The 17,397-nt window shown below is 38.5% G+C and overlaps 1 protein-coding gene across 5 annotated transcripts in view; it reads right to left on the bottom strand.

Moving 5' to 3' along the window:
- TNKS (tankyrase) overlaps window positions 1-17,397 on the bottom strand; it is a 145,423-nt gene that overhangs the window by 22,934 nt on the left and 105,092 nt on the right. For all 5 annotated transcript variants that reach the window (XR_015699864.1, XM_087737102.1, XM_009474885.2 and 2 more), the window contains exons 10-15: window positions 15,588-15,679; window positions 15,422-15,500; window positions 6,973-7,144; window positions 3,070-3,149; window positions 1,916-2,061; window positions 729-894 (exon numbers count right to left, since the gene is read on the bottom strand). Coding sequence is in view for 4 of the 5 variants with exons in the window: in XM_087737102.1 (XP_087593228.1) it covers window positions 729-894; window positions 1,916-2,061; window positions 3,070-3,149; window positions 6,973-7,144; window positions 15,422-15,500; window positions 15,588-15,679 (735 nt within the window). In the remaining variant the exon portion in view is untranslated. The remainder of the gene's footprint in view (window positions 1-728; window positions 895-1,915; window positions 2,062-3,069; window positions 3,150-6,972; window positions 7,145-15,421; window positions 15,501-15,587; window positions 15,680-17,397) is intronic.

Here is a 17,397-nt window from a genome sequence, read left to right as displayed (position 1 = left end):
CTGGCAAGAAATTCTACTCTAGCACCCTCTTTTACCCTCTCACAGCAGGATATGACCTTATGTTAAGAAGTCTCTCAAACTCATGCTTCTCATTGGAAACATGTTGGCATTACCTCATGCTTTTTACAGGTTCTTCCACTAATTGTAACGAATACTTATTCCACAGTATATCAACATGCATTTGCTCCAGGAGCTTGATAAATTATACACTAACATAACAGTTTTAAATTTCTCACATGCCAGACACCATTTAGGACCCACCTTCAGTTATTGCTCTGTAACATACTGTCCTGGTTTCAGCTGGGATAGAGTTAATTTTCTTCTTACTTAGTAGCTGGCATACTGCTGTGTTTTGGATTTACACACTCTTGCATAAGTATTTACAAAGGTTTACTTAACTGCAGTAAGTGTTCCAGAAAGGGATGAACAGGATAAGGTGTGTTTTTTTGTATTTTTACATAAATTCAGCTACTTCTTCCAGTTTGAGAGTCTTGTCCTACTTGGCTAATAGTATTAATACATGTACTGGAAAAAGTAACTATACTGATGATTCTTTCTAAGTGAACTGATAGTACACAAGAAACCATCTCACAGTTTTAAGATGAAAATAGATTCAAAGACACCATAAAGAACTGACTGAATGCAATTAATTTTGCATTAATTAATTAATCTTCACAAAAATAAACATATACACATTTAAAGACACATCTGAGAACTCCAGCACATACTTTTAAAAGTAGCTTGCAGATTTCATATTTTCCTTTTGCTGCTGCTTCATGTAGAGGAGTGAATTTCCACAGGTCTGCCACGTTGACAGAAGCACCATGCCTCACTAAGAGTTCAGCCACTTCGTAGTGTCCATAAGAACAGGCATTGTGCAGGGGTACTAAGCCACTAATCAAAGAGAAAGTATTAATAGCTACAGAAAATAAAATCCAATATGCAATCATACAAAGTTCCAATAGATAAAAGTCCCATTTCCACGAGACATTATTGGTATCTTTCAGTCTTTCCAATTTTCATGGCTTTAGTTCCCTGCTATTAAAACATCAATTAAAACTTCATTATTCTCTTTCAGTTCTCATCCATGGGACTTCTAAATACTTAGTATGCACCAATGTTACTATTTCCACAAACAAGTAACTTCAATGCTGTTAACAGCAGCAAAAAACTAAATTGCGAGAATCAGTGATGTTCTGACTTTGGATATTTGAGTGTAAATTTCAGAAAAGGTATAACACTATGCAATGAGTCTGAAGTATAGTTATTAGTAAGCACTGCACACCTGAAACATACAGAATGATACGAAAACATTTCTTTCAGGGAGAACCTGAAAAGTCAGTATTGGAAATGTTTTAGCATTGGAAATGAATTATCCCCCACCCTGAGCCAATATATTGGAGTGAAAGATCAAACATAATCATGCTATTCTACATGATGGCTTTGCAAATAATGCAAAAACCTGTAAATGGCTCATATCATTTAACTGAATATTAAGTGAATAACTAACTTAATAATACAAGCTAACTAACAGAATTAGAAAAATGACCAGAGGTAACCTGGTATTTTACCCCATGCAATTCAAAACTAATTTTAGATCACCTGAAATAACTTAAAGGCTGCTTTTAAGCACAACAAAGTCTCCAAAATGGGCAAAAGGGGGAAGAAAAGGATCATTTATTACAGTGCCAGATATGTACTTGACAAAGGCTTTGCCAGAAAGCAAAGTATGCCTTAATGGTCTATAAATCTCCCTATAGTGATGTCAGGAACAGTGCAGAACAAGAAGAAAGAAAAGAGAAAAATTCAAGAGAAAAACATGATGGCTACTGAAATCCAAAGCAAAATGAACAGAGCGGGGTAGAGGTCTCACACTAATAGAAAACAGCAGAGCATATCATGGAATGAAATGTACCCTTTATCTTTGGCATGCACATCTGCCCCATGGTGCAACAGATACTCCACCACTGACACACGGTTATATCCTGCAGCAAAGTGCAGTGGCGTTGAATGACGGCCTTCCAAATCTCTACAATTCACATTCTGAGGGCTGCAAAGTTGCTGCAAAGACAAAAGAAGAAACCAAAATCTAGTACAGAACTAAACAAAACAAACAACCCCCCCCCAAACCAAACAAAAAAACCAGTCAAACAAACGAACAAAAAAAACCCAAAAGAAAAACCCCAGACTACCACCTCCAAACACCCCAAGAAAAAATTTGATCCATTTATTATTATATACAAATTTTTAGAAGTTAGGTTTCAGGAAATTTCTTTCCACTTAGGCAAAGTTAAAAAAATAGCTGCTCTAAATTTATGGCTGAAAGTACTTCTATAAGAAACAAGACTTAAATGATGGAAGCAGTATGAAGACATTCCTAACGTATTAGAAAGGGCGAGCCTCTAAATCATCAAGCACCAGGTTCAAGGCCATGTAACTTTCTCCAGGTATGTTACCATTTCCAGCTTACGTTGTCTTCTGAAATCTAGAAATATTGAGCTTGGCAGTCAAAGGAGCTGCTGGTGCACAAAACTGCTGCTGTTTGAATATTAATATGTATCATGTTGAAGTTCAAGGTGAGAATGCATGCAGAACAGTCTATTTGCAGACTATTTTGCCCACAAAGATCAAACCTTCCTCCATGGCCTGACCCTTCACCTTCAGATTAAGGATGGCTTAAAATGTGAAGTCTGCTATCTGTTAACACTTTTGTTTGCTTGCCTTCCTATTGAATCATGCCCCTAAGGCTTGTTTCTACTAAACTGTGAATCTGAGGATCACAGGGTCCACTTCAAAAAATTACAGCTGCATCTGCAGCGTTGCATCTGAGTCCATTGAAGACATGACTGCATGAAGGACTGGGAAAATGAACAAGCGAAAACTCAAGAGAAACACCTTAGCACATCTTAATGCACTACTTTCTAGAAAAAAAATGAAGAGATTTGCCTTCTCATGTTTTATGATTTACCATCCACTGCGTACTACTTCCACAACTCTTGTAGCAGAGGCTTCCACAAGCCTTGCACAGCAATGCATTGTGGAAAATTAACATTAATTGCTCAAACCTACCTTCACAGTTTCCAAGTCTCCAGCTTTGGATGCTTCTAACAAGCGATAATCCACATCAGATGTGCGCACAGGTGTACTTTCTACATGGGGAAAAAGATGTTTTAGGATTACTTAGGATCATTAAGTTATATTAACTTATGCTCGACATATTTTCCAAACTAGGGAGGTGGGGCGTCTGTTGTCATTTGTAAAAAATGCAGCCAGAGTTGTGATGTTCAAGTTCATGTTGCCTCAACGGCTGAATAAGGAGCCTTAGTTTCAATGTAAACCAGTCAGATTTAGACACTAGTGCTGACGTTATTCTGCCAAATGGAATTTCAATGCTTTGCTAATCCTATGTATGGTAAAAATAACCATTTCTGCCTTTAAGAAATCTGTATGCTCACTGGGACAGATTCAAAGTTTTGCTGAAGATCAAAAACACCTTTCTCAACAATTTCAGCAAACTGCATGAGGCGCCAGTGCACAGCCAGGGTTATACGTGCTCAATTCAGCAGCTGAATTACAGCCTTTGCACTTGTGATATGTCTTGTACTATGAAGCAGTGACAAAGGGATGGGATTTCTAAGATGGCCCTGGCCACATGGCAACTGCTTGCTTTATGATGCTCCAGTTGTGTACTGCACTTCATAGCAACAATGAGATCTCTCCCTTGTTATAAACATGGTGGTCAAAAATAGATTCAGAAGAATTGACGCAGTGATTAAAAGGAGACCTTTAGAGAGATACCTTTTTTCCTCTTTAGATGACTGTAAGACAATGACAGGTTTTGGCTTCAAAACTTTCTTACCCCACTTTTCATTAGAAATATGGCTGTGAGAAAGCAAGCATGCACCAAGGGAAGAGGAAGAAGTGGCTGGAAAGGAGCAGTGGATTAGCTGTCCCTAGAGCTCTTCAGCGTTGCTCAAAAAGGAGCTGAAAAGGCAATCTTTATCACTTCACTTTTAAGAGAAATGGCTTTCTATGGTAGAAGCCATTCCTCTTAAGCTCAAGCATTTATGGACCAGAAGTTTTGGCAGCATGTTGCCTGATCAGTGACAGAAATGACTGCCTGGTGCAAAACAAACGGGGCAAGGTGAACTTGGGGTTGCAATCTTCTGTAAGAATGCTGTAAGAAAGTCAGTGTTGTAACAGTGTAAGATCATTCTAGATGGGCATGCAACTCCATCAAAAATACTTAAGAGACTTCTTTAAATGTAGAAAACTGGTCAGGAGGAAACTGCAGAGACATTGTGAGAAGGTACTCCTTACAGACTAACACAGTCTCTACAGAATCCAGTCAATTCCTGACCTTGCAATGTAATCTGTGACTATACCACAGGAGTGGAAAATGGGTAGAAAGGGTTACTTGTTTTCTTAACTAGCTATCCTTACAGAAGGACATCAACTTATCTATTCACTTTGAGGTAGTATTTCCTATTGCAGCCCTGTTTTCTCTTTTTGACCAGTGTTTTGTGGCCTTTTGCTACCTCCTTACCTCCATACTCAGTGCAGGAAGGGGAGGAGGAAGTGAGAAGTGACTCCTACAAGCTCAACTGTTAGGTGAAGAAATGCTCTCAGTTGAAGGAAAGGCTGAGAAAGCTCAGGGAAGAGGGACAGTGGCATGTTTAATATGGCCAAAGCTGCCAGCTCCTTTCCTCGAGTCTACCTCGATCCTCTGGAGCAGTTCCACTAGCAAACAGTTGGACTTGATGATCTTAAAGGTCTTTTCCAACCTAAATGATTCTATGATTCCAAGTGATTCAAACATATGTTGCAAGAGAAGGATGGCAGCAGGGGTTTGACACAAATGTTAGTGACTGTGGGCAGAACATAGCATGCAAACTCCTGTTGTTGGAGCAGGTTAAGATTTCAGCTCACGCCTTCATCTGAAGTTATTTGCCTTCCCTTGCTCCCTCTAACAGCACCACCACCTCAGCATCCTGAGGTAGGAAGAGAATAGGTGAGGTTAAGTCCTATATTGGATCCAAAGCTCTGCTCCTTAACAATTCTTTCTCTCTTCTCTGGACTCCTGTCCTTGTCTTCACAAGACAGCCAAGCCCCTCACTTTGGTGAGGGTAAAAAAGGAAATCAATCAGAAACAGTCTAATTACTGCAGGAAGGAGAGATTTCAATTCCGCTAGATTAGAACGTTAATACCAAAAGGCTGCACTGAGCAAAGAAACTAAAGAAATCTTACTCTTCAAAAAAAGCAAAACTAGCAGCATTTTCTAATAAGCATTTGAAAAAATTAACAAGCTCGCTTTACAAGCTTTCTTACATTACATGGTCAGGCTCCTACCAGTTGCAACCAAAAATCACAAGCAGCTAGAGCAAAGTGGTATCCACTGGCCACTATGCCATCAGAAAGCTGTTTTCATGGCTGTTATCTCACAGTTGGGAAGTAGCCCAGCAATCAAGTGTGAGGAAAAAAAAGAAAAAATCCAGTACTATATGGAAAATATTTTAAGCTGTGAATTCAAGAGTCAGGGAACAATCTCTACCAAAACAACTCCAACATTTAAAAAAACAAAAATTTCTTTAACCCAATCTTACCAGAATGAACACACAGTAATATTTGGTAAATAATTTCAGCATTCATTTACTAGCTTTGAAATACAGAGAACAGAGTGTCAACAACCTTACACTACATGCATTTTTTTCAGCTTTTGAATCTTTCAGTCTTGAACACCTTCACGGATGTAAGAGAAAGGCTACTACCTCTCCAATGAAAAAGCAGTACAGTATGACATCTGAAATTGGTTTTCCTAGAAAAGGTAAATCAGTGAAAATGAATTTTTAATTAAGAAATCAAATGAGTGTTTACAGAATACTTTTAAGTTTTCTATTTTTTTTTTTAATCAAACTCCTGTTCTCTTTAACAGCAGGGGGTATGTTTACTTTCTTCTGATTCATAGCTAACATTTTTCTCTCTTAATACACACACACACGGTCACGTGCATATTTTAAACAGGTAATGCTACCTGTGTAACCAGCTACATCTCAGGAGTGGGTACACTTCAAAACAGCCCTTCCCGCATTGCTGTAAAAAACCTTTTTTTTTATTTTTTTTTTATTTTTTTTTTTTTTTTGCCTGTTTTAAGGCAACATTGTTGAAAACACTGAAGGAAATGGAGTTTCTAGCTACCATGGGTCTTCTCACCTATCTGGATATCTATCTGTCTTTGACTACACGCATATCCCACTGTACGGTGAGTTAGTTGCTCTGTAGTAGCTCCCAATGCAGTTATTCTACTCCCCACTCGCAAAAATTCAAATGTGACATGGGTAAGAGGATGCAAACCCTCAAGCACTTACATGAAAAATAGTGGCACCCTCTTCAAATATCTATTCACCTTTTTAATACAAGATACAAACAAATTGTTATCTAAACAGCATCCAGAGCACTTTCACAATAAAATCTTTCTCTGATGGACAAGCAAGAGGTTTGAAGTAAAAGGTCAAACGGTTTAGCAACTACCAGTATTTTTCTGGCAGTAACATTCTGCTTGTGACTGCTAAGGTATGGAGTACCTAACAGGGTGGCTGATGAGAGGAAAAAGGTTTCTCACATATTCAGCAATATTCCAGTTGCCTTAGAATTTGTTACCAAAAAAACTCAAAACTCCCCACATCTGCCTTCCTGCAATCTCCCTGTACAGCAGCATGCTCTAAATCCACAAGATGTTTATTTTCTTCCCGATTTGCACAAAATCACTGAATTGAGCAGGGCTTTTTCTATTTTGTTGTGGGTTTTTTTCTGAAAAGTATTGCACAATGCATACTGTAGATGTGTGCACACGATGGCGGAAGGGAGGGATGAGAAAAATACTGCAAGCCTCTTGCATTAAAGAAAGAAATAAGATCCACAGCTGTAAAGGGAGAAGCTGAAGTTCAAACACACAAGCCTTTATTTTTACCCACCACTGAGAATCTGTTGCACTGCCTCATTTCCCATCTGTGCTGCTGTGAAGCCTTGTAAAGAGATGATGGAAGGATCAGAGCCGTAATTCAGCAAGAGCCGGCAGGTTTGCAAGTGACCTGCTAACGCAGCCCTGTGCAACGCTGTTTGACCAAGTGTGTCCAGTGCATTCATCTGAAAAATCAGCAGCAATATAAAATAAAACATTGTTATAATTAAAAGCCTGCACCTGTCCCTGCCCTTAATAAGAAGAGCGATAACAGGAATTTTCCAGCATACAAATTTATCTATCAATCCCTCTGCATTGCAACTAAACAAAACCAAACGACAAAATAAGTAAACACTCCAATGTAAAGACAATTTACTGCAGATGCTTTCCTGTCTTTTAACAACGCAGGTTATTTGTTTGCATGGCTAACAGACAACACAGGATTCCCAAACCCAAACTTAAAATAGCGATCAAGCTTTTGACAAATTTGATGAAGATCAACCTTGTGTAAGAAAAGCAAAACTCTCACAGAAGATGAGAAAGAGGTAAATAATTAACCAAACACTTCAAAGATCTTCCATCTTTAAGGAAATTACCATCTGTCATCCTCAGAAGGGGAATTAACTCAACATTACTCACTACCAAGAATTAAAGCAAAACAAAGATGTCATTAGGAATTCTATGGGGGGGAGCGGGGGGTGGGGGAAGAGGCTGGATACAAACAGTCCGTTTCCTCTTCACTTTTTGTACTTTTACAGAAATGTTAAGTATAACTAGATATAATTCTACTCAATACAAGACCGTATAAACAGGCAAAATGAAGTATCGCTTTCAAAGAGTATGATATAATGGAAACCTATCTGTCTGTCAAGATCTAACAGAGTATCTAAATAACTAGAAGCATCTCCACGGGTTCACTATCAGAGAAAGGAAGAGAATAATAGAGAGATTTAAAAAGCAGAAAAAAACCCTCATGAAAATAACCTTTCAAGAAGATGCTTTGTACCTAGCAGCAATTCATGACAAATTTAAATGCAAATGTCCAACAGCTTTTTTTACCACTTTATGAGATACAGAACTACTCTATATTCTCTGCAAGCAACTCAGAACCTGTTATCTGTTTCCAAGCCTACGGACTGCAGGCTGTGAACCGCATGCATAATAGACTCTGCTACTGTAAAAACACACCTTTTTACCTTCTCAAAATCTTTGTGGTGGCAGTGAACAAAGGTTTTCCTTGCTATTTCTCACCTAAAATGCAGCCCGAAAATCCTACTACCTTTCCATGAAAACTAGTGAAAAACATTTTGGATAAGACGCATATGAAATTTAATTAGTGGGGGTAACTATATAGAAAATATCTACTACCAGATAGGGTACAAAAATTAAGTAAAATACCTGCAATACAACAATATCAAGCCACAGGAAAGAACAAAGAACTACCACATAAATAAAGCTGAGTGTGATTCGATATTGTCCGAAATCCTTCTATACCCCGAACAATTCTACATGCTGGTAAAGCAGCAATTTCTTAGATCACAAACCTCTCTTGCAGGAAGATGTACAGGAGAACAGTTCTGCTTTCTTCTGACTGTGCTCGGCTCATGCCACTCTAAGGGGATTTGCCTAAAAGTTTTGTTTTAAATAAAAACTTACTGCTATCATAAATATTAACTAGATGCTGAATGTCCCAAATCCATCGTTTTGTTCAGATGATGATCCTCATCTGTTTCAGGACACCGGATACCTTTCACAACTGATAAGGGCACAGAGGAAAGCAGAAGTCTGGGGCTGTACAGGTTTAGTGATGGTAAAGGCAGAATGAAATGAGACTTGTGAATTCTGGAAGTAGCTGATAACACTCCGTTCACCCAAGAAAGAGAATCATAATTAACATCTTCTGTAACACTGAATTCCTGTGTTAAACATTCCTGTACTGAACAAACTGTTGAAGAACAGCAGGAAGGCATTCACACTGCACAACTGAATACTGACTGCATACCTGGAAAAAATGTTAATATTCATTTGAAAAGAACACTGGCAGAGTCATCAGATCCGTCATCTCACATGTCGTATGCAGGTCTCCTTTCACCTCCAAATAATTATCTTTGCCCACAATCGATTCTTGTGGCAGAAGAATGCCAGCCATTTGAAGAAATGCCTGCTTACTTCTGGGACAAAGAGGGCTGCAGCTGACAGAGGGACGCATGCACCAGATGAAGCTGTTCTTTCCCTCAGGAGCAGAATTAGGCTTTGCATGGCAATTTCATGGGGAATATGTTCACTTTGAGGCAGATCTGCTCTCGCCAATCACGCAGCACTTGTCTAAAACCAACCCAAGAATGTACTGCACTAAGGCTGAAGGCAACAGGATTTATCTCCAAATGAAAATCAATTTGAGCATTACAAATTGAAATACAAACCGAGATTAAACTCTCATAAAAATCAAACCTGGTAAGACATATGCCTGCCCAATACTACGTCTAAAAACGTATGCCCTTTCAAATTCAAAGCTAAAGCTTAAACTGTATTTGACAAAATGTAAAATATCCAAGGTGTACTGCCTTATTTGTGTGCTGAGAAGGCAGATTGTTCCAGCTGCACTAATAAAAAAAATTTAGAAATATTCAACTGCTCCCCTTTATAAGCAGTCTGAAGTTAGAAGGCTGCAGCTCTGAATTACTTTACAGATGAGTTTTCTGCAAGGAGTTAAAAATGACAGATTTGACAGCTTTTATTCCACAGCACGCTGGCTCTGGATCTGGTTCTTCCCCTTTTAGCACGAAAACAGTCACTCCACTGCTCAAACCACAACATAAAAGCAGAATGCAGTTATCAAGTGAAAAGTGTTTTTAAGTAAGGCTTTTCATGGAAAGATACCATCTTATACAGTATTTCCGACTGCAGAATTCCTTCTGTTCTTTCCTTTTATCCCTTTCATTTCCTCTTCCCCATCCTGGATATATGCAGTAGAGAAGTAAAAATGGTCGTGTATCATCAGACACTGAAGAGATTTTTCCTGCCTGCACTGCTGCTGTCTCAGAGCAATGTACACAGCTACAGCAATATTCCCTTGGCTGCCAGGCACTTGTGGCAGCTCAACAGCTGCGACCTGTTCAAGAAACTTTTTTTGCAAGACATCATATGCATATCACCTTTTTGTTGGTATCAAATGCCCTAAATATCCTACTACTCCTTGACACTACAGCAGCACAAAATGCAACAGCTTCCAAGCACTGCAATTTTCTCTATGAGATCTTTCTAAAAAATGTGCATCCTAAAAATCACACATGAAATTTGTGCTTTGCCAGCTGTTCCAATATCAGGGTATCCTTCCCTGAACAATGCAAGAGTTCTATCTGCTCTCCTGCTGCATTTATTCTGAAGACAACTTGCAGTATGTCTTGTGTCTTTGTGCACCACTAACAATAAACAAAATAAGAGTGAAGAGAGGCTGGTGGCAATTTCAAGCTCTGTTAGAAGGAGAGAAAAAAAAAAAGGTCTAGTTTCACTCTGAAAGCTCCAAAATGATCCAGCCATATGTTCCACAGTTGTCCCTTTGCATATAAGCTTAAGATTAATGTCACTAAGTTTGGATGTCTCAGCAGTGAGAAAAGTCGAACCACGCAATTGCAACAGATCACACAGCTCTTCATGTTGTCAACCATCATAGTCCAGAACCTGCTGCATTTCTGAAAGGAAATTTAATTTTTTGATGCTTATTCTTTCCTGAGAAAATCATCCCTCTACCTGAGATGTTGGAACAAGGTTATTCAAAACCATTTAAGTCTATAGTGTGTGTCTAAATAGATGATGACCATTGTCAAATTCATGATCATGAAAGGCTGGCAACATGCTACTCCAACGCATAGAATTAATTGTATTATGCAAAGACCCATGAAGCCAGGTCCTTCTAGCAGAGCAGAATGAAGCCATTTCTGCTACCATCATGAATAGGGACACTATCTGTCTAACATGACCTTGGAAAGGCTCATTTTCTCTTGCAGAATAGCTTCGACATTATCCTTTAGAAACATAACACAGTTGAACAAGTAGCATTCATAACATCTCCACACTTGCCCAAGATACCAGTGAACTTGCATGCTTGCAGGTCTGTCTTTCCAACAATCATTCCAGTTCAGAAAAGACTTTAATCCTTTTCTTCTGCACTGCTAGAAAGCCAAATGTCTTTCTTAACATATTAAATTTCCCATGTATCTGTAAATTCAGACAAGGAGCTAGTTATTAGAGGTATCCAACTATCTAGCAATACAACAAAACAGGATGAAAGCCACTTTTTCATTAGTTCACCACCTTCAAATGATTTTCTTTTTAAACAAAGGATTTTGACCATCTTCAAAGACACAATCGTGGCACTTGAAGATTTGCTCATGGGTATAATAAAAAAATAGTTTCTGTTTGAGGATCCTTTAAAGATCCTCTGCTTTTATTTTTCATAAGGTACTTTGAGGATATTCAACATCTAATAAGCAGTGGTGTGAAATGCTGTTTCACACTGCAGTTCAGGCAAACAAGTAAAAAAACTGAGTATGGCATTTTAAACCACAGACATTTATGATCAACATTCTTGAAGAAAATTCTAAGAAACCCCAAGGTTTCTCACCTGTGCTTTAAATGTACAGTTGACAGTCAACTTCTGCAAACTCAAGTAACAAGCTAATGAAAATATCTTCACTGACCATGGAATGGGCATTGCTTAGACATACCACGCTGATGTGCAAGCGATGTGCACCAAGGACTTCTTAACAGTTCAAATTACAAATCTAGTCTGTGTCCTCAGAAAGGGCCAGCAAGACACATCAAAATAAGCAATTTGTGGGTATAGGTTGACTCTTGGCAATACTAGTGTTCTTAGAAATATTTCTGTAAAATAAGTCTAGATCAAACACGTTACTCTAGCAGTCCTTCACTTTTTATTATAATCTGACATACTTCAAACAGCAAATTTACACAGTGATAAAATTAAGGAGAATTAAATCCAGTTCCAAGACCATGAACCATCTCTCATTCATCCCAAGCAAATTCCCTAAAGCAGCCTTTACCATGCTTCAGCCCATTTCCCAAAAATACATACTTCACATGCTATCTCACTTTTACTGTCTGACACAGACCACAGCTGCTCCTCATGAAAACAGCAATTTCTTCTCTACTGCTAAAACAATCACAAATTATTTTTTAATCTACAAAACTGTACATGACTTTGTCTCCTAAATCCATTACTGGATATTTTTTTGTGGATCAGCTGTCTGCCTTTTGGCACTGTATTTCAGAAGAAGAAAGTTCCACTTTCTTTGAAGCCCCAGTTACTCATCTTTTTCAAATTGTTACTCTCTCTATAATCAGTAGTGGTTTCTGGAAGGTAGATTAAAGCTGACTTATACAGTACCTTTCCTTTGATGGAAGAAATGGTTGTAAAGTAAAGAAAATACGGTATGTCTCATCCATCCACACTTTAGTAAGCATTTGATATGGGATCACATGGGAATTGAACATATTGAAAGGGGGAGGGCTGCGCAGTGATTGGTTGTGGGATAATTTTGTTTTAATATCTTCATTAATGATCTTGACACAGGAGAATGCTTAAGGGCATGAATATGAAAAATTAGCATGAAAAAAAAATTGAGATTCTCTGTGTACTACAAGACTACAGGAAGGGTCTGAGTACTACTGCGTCATGTCTGTTAAAAAGGCAAACATGATCCCAGTATGCATTAGTCCAGCATTTACATTAGAGATATGGAAGTGCCATCATGTAAGGCAGCGGGGGAATGAATTCCATTCTCGTTGCCTGAGGTCCAAGATTTCCTCTGGTGCTAGCAAAGAGAAGGGTTATAAGGATGATTAGGAAATGGCAATGTTCCCTTATGAGGGAAGACTAAGTGTTTGAGGCTTTTAGCCTACCAAAACAAAGGCTAAGAAGAATCAGTTTGTTCACTGCAAATACCTCAGCAAAGGAAGCATCAAAATGGAAAAGAGGTATTTAAACTGCAGGAGAGTGCTGTTCAAAGAACAAATGGATATTCGCTCTGAGGCTGCGATTGCAGGAGGATTGATTCACCAACTCGTGAGAACCTCTTGTAAAAAATTAGTACATCTGACTACATCTTATGAAGTAACTAAAATTCAAGGCACAAAAAGAGCAAACAGAAAGAAAAAACTTCCAGAAACACAACAAAACAAAACAATAAAAACCTGTATCATGCTTCAGGGATTAAAGCTGCCATGTCCCAACAATCATAAACAAAGAAATAACACTGTTAAGTGTGTCTGATGAACTGAATGCCTACAGTCAAAGCATGAGCAAGAGGTCATATGATAGTATACAAGCAAGACAAACATTTTAGAGTGATTAAATATTCCTGGTTAACTAATTAATACTCTAGAGCATATCCCATCTGGGAAATTCAAAGTGCTTCGTAAGACTTAATGACCTACCTCTGATGAAAAAAACATGATTGCATTATATACCATTTTACAGCTAAGGAACTTTGGACACTGATAAAGAGGGACCTGATCCATTGCAGTATGGAAATATATGCTTAATTTTAACTATGTGTGGTCTCCTGGTCTCTCATACTTTGCTAGATCATAAAATTTGAGCAACCTGGTCTTGTGGAAGGTATCCCTGCCCATGGCAGGGGAGTTGGAACCAGATGATCTTTAAGGTCCCTTCCAATCCAAACCATTCTATGATTCTATGAAATGAGAATGGCTATCCTCAGAATAACATAGGAAGCATATACTAGGATATGAACGAAGAATCAGTTTTAATGACCACCATGTACCTCTATTTGCATACTATCAACTGAAAAAACAATGGAACACACCATTCAGCATGGTTCTGTAGGTAACTGGGGGCCACTCACCACCATCACTCAGTCCTCATCACCTCATCACTCAGACTCATGGATCATGATTTAGGAACCCCTGCTTCAGGACATAAAAGAATCAGAAGCTATCGTCAGAATGTGCTACTGACACAAACAATAAAATCGGGCCATTCCAGTAAGGATGACGTCTTTGAGCTTACTCCTAACATGACCACACAGAGCTAGATTTTCAAGGGAGCACTAATTTAAATACCTACAGTATAGTAGCATGCTTTCCAGAAACCCTCAGCACACAGGAACTCCTTGTATTTCAAAGCAGGTAGTACTTGGGTATCAGTACGCTTGAAATTCCAGCATGTCCAGTTCAGTGCCTACCCAAGTACCATCAGTACTGAATTCATGTGCAAAACCGGATCCATAAGGCCATGAGGTATCTATTCCTATGGCAAAATGAAATTTTTTCCCTTTCAGTGCATAGGTATGCTACTAAGAGTGAATCTGGGTAAATGATAACAAATGGTTTTAGTGACTATAACTGAGACCTCTGGCCCTGCTTCCCACCCCAGGGAAAATCTTGGTATGTCACCACTGCATCAGTATTCTCAAATGTGATAAACTCTGTCATGGTATTGTTGTTAAGCTATTTTATGATGCCATCAACATACTATGGAAGTGAATCAGCTACTGAAATCTGGCAATGAGCTCTCATACAGGCTTATAAATTACAATTCATTGTTTCAAAATAAAAAGACTTAGTATTAACTATGCATACAATTACTTTTCTCGCACCTCCTAGCACATCAAGAGTGACACACTAGATTGTTATTACAGGTTTATTTCTTCATTTCTAGCTACCTGAATGAAGATGAAGACTCAAAGAGAGTAATGTGAGCCCCCTTAAAGGCAAAAAGGAGGAGATCATTTATATTTTAACCAATGCAAAGAAAGTACCCATCAAGAAGAGTTTCTGAGAAAATTAAGTAGCTAAGTATACCATTACCACGAATGTCAAGTTGCTGCTAAAACTCAGAGAAAGATCATTCTGAAATACTTCTGAAAGATGCTTAGAAGACATCTTAAAGTTATACTTCCCTCTGCTTTTAACTAATAACTTGCTGAACCATGTATTTCTAAGCAAGCTTCATCATAGGCTCACAAATTACTTTGGTCATCACATATCAATGCTAAAAGGCATGGCAAAACAATCTGACCAAGAGAATAAGAAGCAAGCAAGGGCTAAGGATACCCAGCATTAGACTACTAAACTCAGTGTCAAACTCAGGCATTGGATATTTTCAAGCCAATGAGATAAAGCAGCAAGAGGCACCTAGATGACCACATTTATTAGAAAGGAGTAGTAAGATTCATGAAAAACGACTAAGTTAGACTCCTAAAGCCTGTATTCAGTTACTTGGAGAGAAGACCTAATTTTCAAGTGGGATTCCTGAACATCCTGTACTGATTTAAGATAAACACACTTCATGGTTAACACAAGAAGCACAAGGCATACAGAAGAAAAAGCAACAACCATCATAAAAACTAACACTGTATTTGACCAATATAACACTTCTTGCCTTCTGCCTTAAGTAAAATATATTTAAGTATATTTACCTTTGCTCCATGTTTATGCAGAACTTCCATGACATCATTATGAGCTTTTTCAGCTGCAACATGCAAAGGTGTCATGAAACTAGGGAAAAAAAAAAAAAGAAGATATAGTTTTACATTCCTAGTATGACAGAGTCCTTTGGAAAAATCAAAAATTTAAGAAACCTACTCTTTGTTTTTCTCATTAACATTTGCTCCTTTCCTAAGCAATAGTTCTGTAACTTGCTTCCGCTTGGGATGCACAGCGGCCACAGCACAGTGCTGCAAAAAAGTAAATATAAATTATATTTCAACTACACAGATGACAAAGAGCTTTAAGATCCATGACTTCATCTCTTAATTATTCTGCTGAACCTCAGACTACAAAATTTACATACAGAATCCATCATATTTCTGTCAAAACATATAGCATACTGAACAAAATACAAGCTAGTGATCAATGCTAAATTATTCTACTCAGAAAAACAATTTTTGTTTTAAAGCTATTTGTCACTTACAAAAAAAGCAGTATGTTCCCCACTACATTAACAAGATATCAGGACAAAACCAGTACATAATGCACAAAGGAGGTAAAGACAAAGGGCTTGAAACAGCCTAACTTTCTACAGAGGTACTCCAAAGGGGTCCATTAAGATTCTGCTGCTGTTGTCAGATTAACGTGACTTTTGAATGTTGCTTTGTTTCTTCTTCTATTTCAGTGTGTACTGAACTTGTTAACTTAATGGCAATTCTGTTATGCACCCAGTTACAAATTATGTAGTAAACAAACGGGCTTTTAGAAAAAAGTTCTTTTAGAGTATCTTCCTCGCCGTGCTATGAGAAAAAGACATCTTTCACGCAGTGCTTTTCAACGCTCAAGCCTGCCCTTGCGGGAACACCACACAGCCCTTTGCTAGGTGTAACTATTCTCCTGAATGGGGCTGGAGTCTGCTTGTTGGTTAGTCTATGCATTCAGCACCCAGAAGTGAGCGGTTTGTTCCCCCCCTTTTCCCTCTGATCCTCTGCAGAGACTAGACTCAATCTGTCCTGACATTATCAACAGTGGCCCTACCAACGCATTCCTGAGGCCTGAAATTACAAGCGTGGTTCCAGATAAGCTCAACACTACGCTTTAAAATCAGTCTAGAAATGCTTGTCTCAAGTTTGGACGCCTCAAGATAGCAGACTATGAGAAGTAGGAGGTACTTTTGAATATTTTTGTTTATATGTTTACCCATGTTTTAAACCAGTAACCCGTAAAAAGCGGTCTCGTGGAACAGAGTTCTCAAACTTTCCAATAGCAAAACAATAGCCTTTACAAGGAAATAAACCCCAAACAGAATGCTAATAAGTAACAATATTACTGATAACCATCTTATGCCCAGTTTCAGCCTTCACTATGAAGTAACTGCCACTCAAGCTTCCACACCACTGTTACTCAGCAGAGCACGTCCAAGTTTTGCAAAGGCAAGCTTTGTAAATAAACATTAACTTTTGCTCTGAAGAGTGGCAGTATTTTTGAGGCTTTGCAGATAATAACCTATCCGTATTTCCTGTCAATATGATAAACCAGCACTAAAAGCAACACAAATGCTGAAATATTGCCAAACCTCAGAGCAATGCTGAAACATAAACCAGTTGCTTGCTCTGGCCTTTGTGGGGTAACAGGGCACAGACTCTAGTGCCCCATGGCAAAAGATACCATGCTTAGCACAGGAATAGCTCAGTTAGATTGCACATAACCTCCTCTGATCCTGGAAGCCAAGTCCTGCCACTTGCATGGGAGACCACTTGGAAATCTTAAGTATGGGAGGCAAAAATTGAGAAATCACAGTCAAACACTTACTGAGCAGTGAACCAAAGACATCAATAGAGCTAAAATATCCCATTTTGCCTAGCTGTCTCTGCAGAATGAGCAGGCAGAGAAGAGCAAAGAACACCACAGGACTACGAAGTGATTATTACACAGCTAAAGAGATGCCACATATCAGCAGCTGATA

The sequence above is a fragment of the Nipponia nippon genome, unplaced genomic scaffold (genome assembly GCF_047370975.1).
Source record: "Nipponia nippon isolate SJK-2023a ecotype South Korea unplaced genomic scaffold, ASM4737097v1 scaffold_6, whole genome shotgun sequence".
NCBI lineage: Eukaryota > Metazoa > Chordata > Aves > Pelecaniformes > Threskiornithidae > Nipponia > Nipponia nippon.
Note: the sequence above shows the minus strand (reverse complement) of the source record. Positions and strands in the feature narration are given on the sequence as shown.